This window comes from Notamacropus eugenii, chromosome 1 (genome assembly GCF_028372415.1).
Source record: "Notamacropus eugenii isolate mMacEug1 chromosome 1, mMacEug1.pri_v2, whole genome shotgun sequence".
Classification (NCBI taxonomy): Eukaryota; Metazoa; Chordata; class Mammalia; order Diprotodontia; family Macropodidae; genus Notamacropus; species Notamacropus eugenii.
Window position 1 is genome coordinate 549,014,468 of NC_092872.1, and position 12,199 is coordinate 549,026,666.

A 12,199-nucleotide genomic window follows, 5' to 3' on the forward strand; every position below is an offset into this window, starting at 1 on the left:
TCTTTACTTTTTGGGAGAGCACAATGCATATGACAGACTGATGTTTTGTTCATGAATGCTTGTGAATCTTTTGTGTTTTAAGCATTTTTACGAGCACAATGGTAGTGGTAAAGGAAATAAAACTGTTGTCCTATATCTGATAATGTACATATTTTACAATGAACACTTTGTCAAGAAGGGAAGGGACCCTGTTCCCTACTTTATGAGGAAATCCTAGAAATCAGCCATACCTAAATTCTATTGTAGAAAAGTTCCTCCAGTCTGGGGGTAATAAGGCAGAAAGACAGAGAAGTCTGACACCCCATCTTAGCCTAGATGAACCAGATCTTTGTGAATTCAGAGCAAGGACTCTTTTAGGGAGATGTCCTTCCACCCCAACCCCAGGCCTTACGTCACATGTACAAAGTAAGAAAGTAAAATGAAAGGGGATTAAGAGAATGAATTCTTTGATTGTGGCCCTCACAAATACTGAATAAGCAAGGGCTGGGCAGTGGAAGGGGAGAGAGTGGCTAACCTTGTATCTATATAAGATGGGGTGGGTAGGAGAGAGAAGTAAACACTGAAAAGGAATGAAAAGGAAATGACATGGAAATGAAAAGGTAGACCTATGGAATGTAGCCAATCTACTGGGGTTAGTGCTGTGGTTCTGTGGTGGGATGAGTGTGTATATTTATAAAGACTAGGATAGACGGAGCTGAATTCTGTCTATGGTAGGTGGGTATCAGAGCAAGTAACTAAGCATGACCACGTAAATGGGATTATATTAACTAATGGGAAGTAAGGGAGTTCTTGTGATTTACTGACAAAAATAATGTAGCTGAATATGAAAGAGGAAAAGCTAAATTTAATAGTTGTAACTTTGAATACTAGTAGAGAAATTTACTTACATACAGAAAATGGGCTACAGGATGAAGAAAAAGATAAGACTTAGCAATATGTTGTCCATAGGACACATATTTTAATATAGAAATTTAATCTATAATTTAATTAATGATTTAAAAGGAGAAGTTGGGAAAAACTTACTATGCATCAACTGATACTAGAAAGGAGTCAGTTGGTCATGACTCACATTTACAGGTAATTACAGGCAGAAAGTATCAGAAGGAGGAAACATGGCAACTATACTGTGACTGAAGGAAACACTGGCAGATTATATTAATGTTAAATATAAACAGCACTGCCATGAAATTCTTAAAGGAAAAGTTAATGTAATTACAAAAGGCTCTAAATTAAAAAGGATTAGAAGTGAGAGAATTAATCCTCTATTTTCATAATGCAGGTCAAAATAAAACAGTTATATAACTAAACAGAATAGGAGAGAAATTAGATTTGATAGATATATGGTGACTGAATTAATTTATTAAATAATTTTTTTAAGTCAAATGTTCGGGATACTTTTATAAAAACTGATCACACTCTATGGCATAAAAATTTACAAATAAAAGCAAAAAATTTAAATAATATTTCATGATAATATGATAATATCAGAATGTTAAATGAAAAAGGAAATGCAATAAATGCATGCCTAAAAAGGGATAAAATGATTTTTCTTAAGAATGACTAGATAAATAACAAGGTAATAGAAACAATAAAAATGCATCAGAGATAATGATAATAATAAACATACAAAAACTTATAAGGTGCAGTTAAGTGTTCTTAAAATGTATTTCCTTAAATGTTTATATTAATAAAAGTTTAAAAGAGAAAATAAGTGGAGTTTCTGCTTTAAAAAATTAGAAAAAATCAATAAATACAAAATAAGCATCAACAAAGTTACTAAGAACAAAGGAAAATTAACTGAAAAAAGTGGAAGAAAATGAAATGTAAAACTTGTTTTTCAAAACACTGACAAAATCTTAAACCATTAGATAATTTAACCAAAAAAGAAAGGAAAATCAAAAGTGAGAAAGGGACAAATTACAACTCATGAAAAGCTGAAGAATCTAAAGAAAAGTATTAGAGAATATTAAGACACAATTTTGTGTCAAAAAATTTGACATCACAGAAAATGAAAAATATGAAAAAACATAATATATAAAAAATAATCAGTATTAACAAAATTGAGAATCTAAATAAGTCAATATAGAAAAAAGAAATTAAAACAGGACATTAGTGAGCTAGTATATAAATACAAACATACACACATAAACAATTCTAAAATAAATAAATATCAATACAATGTAAAAAGTTTTCAAAAAGACAGCTTTCTACCTAACTGTTTCATGAAAAAAAAAATACGGTTTTAATCCCCAATTAAGATATAAGGCAAAAAAAGAGAACTATAGACATCTTCATGAATGAATATTGGTTCAAAAATATTAAATAAAATACTAGCAAGTAATATATAGTAATATATTAAAAATTATACATTATGCTCAGGTAAGAGTTATACCATGCATGATAGAATATTGCAATACACACATATAAATTGTGCAAATCTTTCACCTTCCCCATTTAGAAGAGGGGGTAAAAATGACTGTGTACTATCGTCATTATCATTTTACATAGTTCTAGAAGTGCTACCTCTATCAATAAGATGAGAAAAGGAAATTAAAGGAATAAAAAGACCAAAATATTACTGCAAACACTCTTATGGCTAAATTAGAAAACTGAAGAGAATTCATAAAAACATTAATTGAAGTAAAATAAATTCAATATTATAATGGATATAAGACATAAAAATCATCACCATTTCTATACCTCATTAATATAAATTTAAAAAGTGATACAAAGAGAAACATCATTGAAAATATTATTGAAATACTGCAAATGCTTTATAATTTACCAAAATATATAGAGAGAACATATAAAATCAACAACTATTAATTAAATCTTACAGAAATAGGCAAGACTAAGTAAATGGAGAAATACTTGGTTACTTAGCTAAAACTGAGCTAATACAGAAAATATGGTAATGCTTTCCAAACTAATCTACAGATTTAATATTATACCAATCAAAATAATTAAACAAAATAATAAAATTCAGATGGAAAAACAAAAGGAGAAAAATGTCAAGGAAAAACATGAGAAAGAACACAGAGAAAGGGGGACCACCTTTCAATCCTACATCTGACATTAAGCTGTAAAGAAGTGACTACCAAAACTATCTCATACTAGAGTAAAAAAAATCCAACAGATTAGTGGAACAGATGACAACATCTAGATTGAACCATATTGTGCAATATACAATAAACCAAAGATCACAAAATACTGTATTAGGTATTCAAGAAAAAATTGTGGGAAAATTAGATACAATTTAGGGGAAAAAACTGGAATAGATGAATATCTCACATTATGAACCACAAGAAATTTCAAATAGATCAGTGCTCTAAAATATTAACTACAAAGGAGGTGGAGCCAAGATGGCAGAGTAAAAGGAAGCAGTACAATGAACTCCACCACTCATAAAAACAAATAAACAAACAAACCTCTCCAGAAACATCTAGAAAAATACCAGAATCCTGATGGGGAAAGAAAAAGTAACAATGAGTCATTTTTCTAGCCCACGCTGGCACAGGGTAACACAGGAAAGACCCCATACAATGTGCTATGGTTGCAACACCCTCTCTGTGCCACCTGCCCCAGGTTGACAACCCTACCACCATGGAGAACTTCATTCAGGACTCTAAAATCAACATGAGTAAGAACCAGTGGTACAACTGTAAAATGTTTATTGGAGGGCTAAGCTGGAACATGAGCAAGAAAGCTCTCGTTGAAAACCTGTCTCAGTTTGCAGAGGTTGTAGACCACACACTTAAAACGGATCCTATCATGGAAAGATCAAGAGGATTTGGATTTGTGTTTTTCAAATATGTTGCCTATGCCAATAAGGTCCCAGAACTTAAAGAACACAAGCTGAATATCAAGCTGATAGACCTCATAAGGGCTAAAGCTTTAAAGGGAAAGGAGTTCCCACAAAACGCATCTGTCAGCAGACTGAGCCCAGATACATGTGAAGAACAAATCAAAGAATATTTTGGATCATTTGGAGAAATTGAGAATATTGAACTTCCTATGGACATAAAAACAAATGAAAGGAGAGGGATTCTGTTCTATCACACATACAGATGAAGAAACAATAGAGAAATTATTAGAAAGCAGATATCATCAGATTGGTTCTGGGGCATATGAAATCAAAGTTGCTCAACCCAAAGAGGTATATGGGCAACAACAGCAACAACAGAAAGGAGGGAGGGGAGTTACAGCTGACAGACAAGATGGAATCAGGGGTCCTGGCTGAGGTCTACAAAGCACTTATCGCAAAGCATCCTGAGGGTGTGGTAATCACCAAAACAATTATCAAATGTATTAAAAGAGGAAATAGAGAAAAGAGGCACAGATGCTACAGCAATCTATCTTACACGATGATTACACTAAACAGAGAGGTCTTCTATTGATCTGAGATGACTATTTTGTAAAAGACTAAGGGTACATGACACAGTTGTGTTCAATTTAATAGTAGTGGCCAATTTAATTATCTTGTTTTTACTTTGTCCCTTGCCATCTGTGTTATACAAATGTGGATGTCTTTTTACACAAATTTTACTTGTGTAACTTCATGTTAAATGATTGTCAAAAATAAATTACTTGTGATCACTTAAAAAGACAAACAAACAACAAGGAAAAAACCTAGATATGATGAGTGTTATTTATCAAAAGCCCAGGGTAAGAGATGAGGTGGTAACTTGGAGGTGGAAGCTGGAATGCAAGAGTATGGTAGCATGAAGATAGCTGACGAACAGCCATTAGGACAGTATATGCTAAGAACCACAGAATTTCAGAGTTGGAAAGTACCTTAGCAGCCAATTCATCCAACTCATAACAGAAAAAGCATCTTTGCTACAACATCCCTGAGGAGAAGTTATCCAGTCTTAGCTTGAAGATCTATAAATAAAGAAAAACTATTGTCTTTCAAGGCAACCCATTCCACCTATGAAAAGCTCTGACTGTGGTTAAAATTTTTCTTAACATCAACTCTAAATTTGCTTCTCTAAAACTTCTACCTATTACTCTTGGTTTTGCTCTTTGAAGCGAAAATAGAATAGATCCAATCTTTAATTCTTATTTAAGATAACAATCATCTTAGCATAAAACAAACAGAACCAATAAAACTCTTAAAACTTAATCAAATGAGAGGAAGCATGGTATATAGAGTGAAAGAGCACTGGTCTAGGAATAAGATCACAGTTCAAATTCTAACTCACACTTATCTGTGGTGTAATCATGGATAAATCCATTTAATTTCTCTTGGCTTCAATTTCCTAACATGTAGATAATAATATTGTACTGTTTCCATCACAAAGCTATTGTGAGGAGAGGACTTGGCAAATCTTAAATTTTTACATAAATCTGAGTTAATAAATATTTATGAAAATTATAATATACGATTCTGGTTTACAACCTAATTAAAAAGAAACAGAGAGGCAATGTCACACGATCCTGGGTTTAACTCCTGCATTTGGCATATACTGGCTACTTAAGCTCTTAAGTAGTGTAGGCAACTCTCTAAAACTATAAATTGCAGAATGATTGCTGATCTGCATTGGTACAAAAGATTTTCTCACTGACAGCTCAATGTAGTGAGGAAATTATAGGTCCAAACAAAAAACCAAACAAACAAAATACAGAAATATAAACTGAAAAAAAATCAAATTTTCTAAATTTATCTAATCAGTAAAATAATCCCAGTCAACAACTACAGTTTATGATTAATAAACTGTGTTTCTATATGTTATTTGAGTTGGATAATAGAAAAATAGATCTAAAAAATCCATGTATGTATATTACCATTATAATTCCCTATTTAAATGAATCAACCAAGTTTTAGATAATGATAAGAAAACTTTAAAAAAAAAGAATCACAGGTGAGTATGAGCAGGCTGCAACACACTATGAACAAGAAAACACATAATACAAGTATGATCGATATAATAAAAAATTAGGAAAAAAAGAGATGGACACTTATCACATGGTAAGAGGAAGGTGCAATCTGGCTTCCATACCTACCAATCAAAAGAAACCTTTTCCCCAAGTTACCAATGATCTCTTTACAGCTAAATCCAATGGCCTTTTTTTAGCCTTCTCCTTTCCTGAACTCACTGCCACGATACTAGTAACTTCCTCCCTCTGGAATTTCTCTCCTTCCCAGGTTTTTATGCCATTGCTCCCTCCTGGGGTCTCCTGTTACCTGTCTGGTCACCCCTCCATCTCCTTTGCTATATCACCTGTTCCTTTTCCAAGGCCTCTGTCCAGGGCTCTCTCTTCTTCTCTTGGTCTACTCTCCCTCAGTGATCCCGTCAGCTCCCACAGGCTCTACTATTATCTCTATGCAGATGATACACAAACCTACATACCTAGTACTTAGCTTAGTCTTAAACTCCAAGTCAGCATCTCCTAACTCTCTGCTGGTCATACCCAACTGGCATCTCAAACTCGACATGTCCCAAACTGAATTCAATACTTTTTCCCCTTAAAAACTCTATACTTCCTAATTTCCCTACTTATATCAAAGACATTATGTTTCTTTTGGTCACACAGGCTCAGAACCTGGGAGTCTTCCTCAAATCTTTACTTACACTCATGCCCTCAGCCCCAATTAACCATTTAGTTTGCCAAGTATTATAAATTCTTTCTTTTCAACATCTCTCACACCTCACTTATCTTTACTCACAACACAATACCTTGAATTACTGCAAAAGTCTCCTAATTGTACCCTCTGCCTCCAGCCTCTTCTCTCATTCATGCCCCAGACAGCTACCAAACTGGTATTCTCGAAGTCCAAGTCCAATCATATTACTACCTTGCTCAATAAATTTCAGTGTCTCAACAATGCATTTAGGGTGAAGTACAAACACCTATGTTCTGCCACAATCTGGTTCCCTCCTTCCTTTCCAGGCTGATGACACATTACTCTCCATCATGCCAAATTGGCAAAGCTGCTGATCCTTACATTAGATTTTCCACTCCTCACCTCTATGCCTTTGGACAGGTTCTCCCCTATACCTGAACATACTCTCCATCTGTTCACCTCTGTCTACTCAAAAACCTGCCTTACTTCAAAGTTCAAGTCGAATATCATCTCCCATAAAAGGTCTTTTCAGATCCATCCTTAGCCCCAACACTGTGTTTATTTTGCATGTATATTCCATATTTGCTTATTTTCTAAACTATCCCTCCAATAAAATGTAGGATCCCTGAGGACAAGAACTATTTCAGTTACGTATTTGTATCCCCAGTACTTAGCATAGTTCCTGACAGACAGTAGACCTTAATAAAAATATGATTGATTGATGATCAATGTGTTATAATCTGCCTGCTCCCATGGTATCCACACAGTTAAGAGAACAGAAAAAAGGTTTCCTGCACTTTTTGTGGAAGCACTCTTGCAATTTTATAGGAGGCTATGGATAAGAGCAGCTATGTGGTATAGTGGGTACTATACCAGGCCTGGTAGAAAACTCATCTTCCAAAGTTCAAATCAGACTTCAGACACTTACTGGCAGTGTGAACCTGGGCAATTCATTTAACCCAATGTTTTCCTCAGTTCTTCCTCATCAGTAAAATGAGATGGAAAAGGAAATGGCAAACCACTCCAAGAAAACCCCAAATGGGGTCATGAAGAGTCAGAAATGACTGAATAACAGCGAAAAGGTATGAGTCAAACAGAATAAGTAGGCTTAGATGGGCTGTGATCTGCATCACTGAAAAGAAAACATACAATGAGATCACAAATCCAATGGAATAAAATATCTCACCAGAAAGAAAAATGAGACAAGCAAGGAAGATAAAATTATTCAACAGAATTATTTACTGTTAGCTTACATTGCATTAGTGACCAAAAAAGAGAAAATACTCACCTCAACAGAAAAAAATTTTATGTCTTGTCCATATAACTTCATTTCCTCTGGAAAATTCTGGTAAGTGTTTATGTAGGGAATATGACCATCTTCTACAAATCTGAATTTTAAAAACTAGGATCAGTCATAAATGAAAGCTATAAGTTTGTTTAGAAACTATTTTTTCTGAAAATCTTTTATTTTAAAAAGTCGAGGTAAGAGCTAGTTGGACACATTCTTACTTTACCTATGTGCAAACACTTAAAAGCTAACCTATACCCACATATGACTAATGGAAAAGAAAGTTCTTTATATTTTTTAATCAACTATATGACTGTGAAGATATCTGCTATAGAAAATTATCTGTAAAACTATTTCCTTCTCATGTTTTTTTTTTAAAACTAAATGTGATTTCTAAGTAGTACACATTTTATACTCCAAACTTAAACATTCTACTTGTTTTCCCCAAATTATTCCTCTGTCACTACATCTCAAGTTCATTCATTCAGCCAGAAATGAGAAGTCTACAAGCACAAATCAGGAGTGAGTATGGCTGCCAATAAAAATGAAAATAAGAGTTAATATTTACACAGTACTTTAAGGTTCACACTTAGAAGGCAGCTAGTAGTGCAGTCAATAGAGTTCTGGGTCTAGTGTCTGCAAGATCCAAGTTAAAATCCAGTCTCAGACACTAACTAGAAGTGTGACCATGGGCAAGTCACTTAACTTGTTTGCCTCAATTTCCTCAACTTATAAAATGGGGATAATAGTAGCACCTATGCTGCAGGGTTGTTGGGAAGATCAAATGAAATAATATTTGTCTAAACAACAACAACAACAAAGCACTTAACACGATGCCTGGCATACAGAAGGTGCTATATACACATTTATTTCCTCTTTCCCAATCCCCAAAGGCCATGACAGCTTTTGGAATAATAGGAGACACTGTATGTAGTGGTGAAAAGAGAAACATATTCTAAACAGACAAAGATACAGAGAAACAGATACTCAAGAAAGGAGGCAGGTTCAAGGAATGCCCTATTTGCAATCATGAGTCAGGCACTGTGGAGAGGAACAGACTGGGAATTCAATATGAGGACTTTGCAAAGAGAGAAACAACTTTCAAGCTCTGTAGTACCTAGAGATGAGTTATCTTTGCCACATGTATTAGTCTACACGTGCCTCACTATCACTCTATTCTAAGTTTGAGCTACTTTTCCCATCTGTGTATTAAGGGGAGATGATGTCCCAGGTATATGGTGAGGAATGTAACGTTTTACAGGTATTGTTCTTTCCATGTTATTTATGCTTAAGTAGATTTGTTAAGAGCTAATCAATTCTGACTGTTAATGCAAACATACATGAGGGCTCATGATCTACAGTGCTAGGCATGCAGACCCACAGGATCAGACTCCTAGAACTCAAGGTAACAGCTGTCTTCTGGGGACCCCACTAACAAATACAATTTGGGGGAACAGTCCTAAAGGGGTATTGCAATGAAAAAGGAAATGGGTTTGTATTTGCTATTATCTTCTTGGTCACTTTTTGGTGAGGAGAGGATAACAATTCTATCTGTGGTTTTCTGTTCTTTGAAATATTTCCTACTATGAACTGTCTTGAAAAGTAGTTCCTCGATGCTTTCACAATTCTGACCCATGCTGCCCTCAAACCTGATATAATGTGAGGTTTTGGAGGCCTGGAACTATTTTCTGTTTCGTCCTTGGCCCTACTGTCTAGCACAGTACCTTATACAGAACAGCAGTTTAATAACTTTTTGGATTGGTTAAATGTCTTCCAAATGTGTTTTTGTCTGGTCTACTTGCTTTTCCTTATGAAAGTAATATTAACATTTCTCCCTAGAGTACAGAAGGAATTGCTATTAAAGTCCAAATGCATCGATTCCACTATAAGAAGAAATCGTAATGAAAATGCCAGCAACTGTTTCATTTATGACTATTTATCGTCTTCCTTCCAGTTTCATCTATAAATATTATTGGGATAATCTGGTTTAGGTGGGTCTCATGAAAAGCTTTCTGCAGAATCATTTTCTCCTCTACTTCTTTCTGTGGGTCTGTTTAGTTTGTAATATTTAATCATTCTTCTCCATAAAGTTTACCAAATAAGTTTATACGGTAAATAATGTTAACCCCAGACGACATATCTTTTCTCTTGGGCAAGCTACGCTAAGCTAAGCTAAAGCTAAGCACTGGGCAAGGACATCATAAGCATTTGCTAGCTAAAGTGGTTTAGCTGAAAGCTGAATGATATCGGACTACTGTGTTCTTTTTGTGGTGATTACTTCACATCATGTAAAATTCTCTAAGAGATAGTACTTAAAAAGTCAAAGTTTTTATACTGATATATTTTTCATTTTTTGGAGTCAACAGTTCATTTACATAGTCTTGGAAAGATCTATTATAATTATTTTGTATCTGGTGTTCATTTTTTACTTTTGCTGTAAACAGTCAATTTTCCAATTGCCCATAGATAGCTGATTCTGAAATGATACTCATGCTGCACAAGGAATAGCTAGATGTATCAGGGACTCAGATAAGCAAACGTTACACTGGAAAAGACAAGTACACACACCTGTCTTTGTATATGTATTTATATGTCTGTGAGTTTATGCATGTGTATACACAAAGTGTCAACTAATATATATGCAGACATGTTTCATGCAAGCATATATATGTACACATATACATATATGCTTATATAGGTGGCCATTTTCCTTGCCAAGACAAACCTCTCAATGATTACAACTGACTCTTTATCCCCACCATTTACCTTCAAAGACTACACCAACTATCATCCCAGTACTCTCTAAAGTTCAGTCTCTACTATCTATTGGTACCCTCCCTGCTATTTATAAACACACACATGTATACCCTTATTCTTAAAAAATACTCAGTGAGTCAAGCATTCCCATTAGTTATTGTTCTATGTCTCTCCTCGGCTAAGTTTCTTGAGCAAGTCACCTGTACTTGATACTACCACCTCCTTCCCTCTCACTCAGTTGTAAACTTTCTGCAATCTGACTTCTGCCCTCATCTCATCATGCAACCGAAACTGCTCTCTCAAAAGTCATTAATGATCTCTTAATTGCTAAAATGAATGGCCTTTTCTCAGTTCTCATATTTTTTTTTTACCTCTCTGATGCCTCTGAGTATTGATCACTCACTTGGATATTCTCTCCTCCCTAGGTTTAATGACACTACTTTTCCATCCATCTAGAGAAGAAGTTCTCAAACTTTTTGTTCTCTGTACCCCTTTACTGAAATATTACTTAAAAATTACTGATGACCTGCAAAAGACCTGTTGCTTATGTGGATTACATTTGTTGCTATATATCATGCTAGAAATTAAAATATCTTAGTATTATTATGAAAAAGACTTTTGAACTCATGGATCCTGTGAAAAGATCTTAAAGACCCTCAGAAGTCCCCAGACCACACTTTGAGAGCCACTGATGTAGAGAATATATAAAATATTTGGGATTATATCAACCAAGACAAACCCAGGAACTATATGAATAAAACTACAAAATGTTCATTACAGGAATAAAGACAGATGTAAGTAACTGAAGAAATAATAATGCTTATAGGTAGTTCATGCTAATATAATAAAACTACTACTCAAATTAGTTTCCTTATTCAGTGCTGTTCCAAACTACCAAAGAATTATTTTACAGATCCAGAAAATAAAGGCATGAAATTCAACTGGAAGAACAAAAAGTTAAGAATCTCAAAGGAAATAATTTTAAAAACTGGGAAGGAAGGGACCTAGAAGTAACAGATATAGAACTACACTACAAAAGACAGCGCATAAAGTAAAGCTCAAACTATTTGGGACTGGTTAAAAATAGAGACATCTATTAGTAGAACAGATAAAGTACACAAGCAAAACAAGCACAACAGCTTAATGGTCAATTATCCCAAAGCCCCCAGGTACTGGAATAAGGGCTCACTGACAAAAAATGCTAGGAAACATGAATAGCAGTCCAAGAGGAATTAGGCATAAACCAACATCTCACATCATATATCAAGATATTCCAAATGGACACATGATATAGACATTACAGATGGAGAAAGGAAGAAATTACTTGTTAGACCTATGGACAGGGAAAGAGTTCATGACCCAACATGAGAGAAGGCATCACAGAGATAACTGAGATTACATAAAATTAGGAAGGTTTTGCAAAAACAAAACGAGTGCAGCTATAAAGTTAGAAGAAAATCAAGCATCTTAGAAAAAAATCATTATAGCAAGTTTCTCTGATAGAGATATATTAACCAAGTTATATAAGGAAGTGATCCAGATTTATAAAAATGACAGCTATTCCTTGACTGGTGAATGGTGAATGA

General features: G+C 34.4%; 1 protein-coding gene and 1 pseudogene across 4 annotated transcripts in view; one reads left to right on the forward strand and one right to left on the reverse strand.

Annotated features, from left to right (window-relative positions):
• TAF1B (TATA-box binding protein associated factor, RNA polymerase I subunit B) overlaps positions 1 to 12,199 on the reverse strand; it is a 109,279-nt gene that overhangs the window by 44,418 nt on the left and 52,662 nt on the right. For all 4 annotated transcript variants that reach the window (XM_072634244.1, XM_072634243.1, XM_072634245.1 and 1 more), the window contains one exon: positions 7,857 to 7,956. In XM_072634244.1, the coding sequence (XP_072490345.1) occupies positions 7,857 to 7,956 (100 nt within the window). The remainder of the gene's footprint in view (positions 1 to 7,856; positions 7,957 to 12,199) is intronic.
• Positions 3,604 to 4,464, forward strand: LOC140520351 (heterogeneous nuclear ribonucleoprotein D-like pseudogene; annotated as a pseudogene).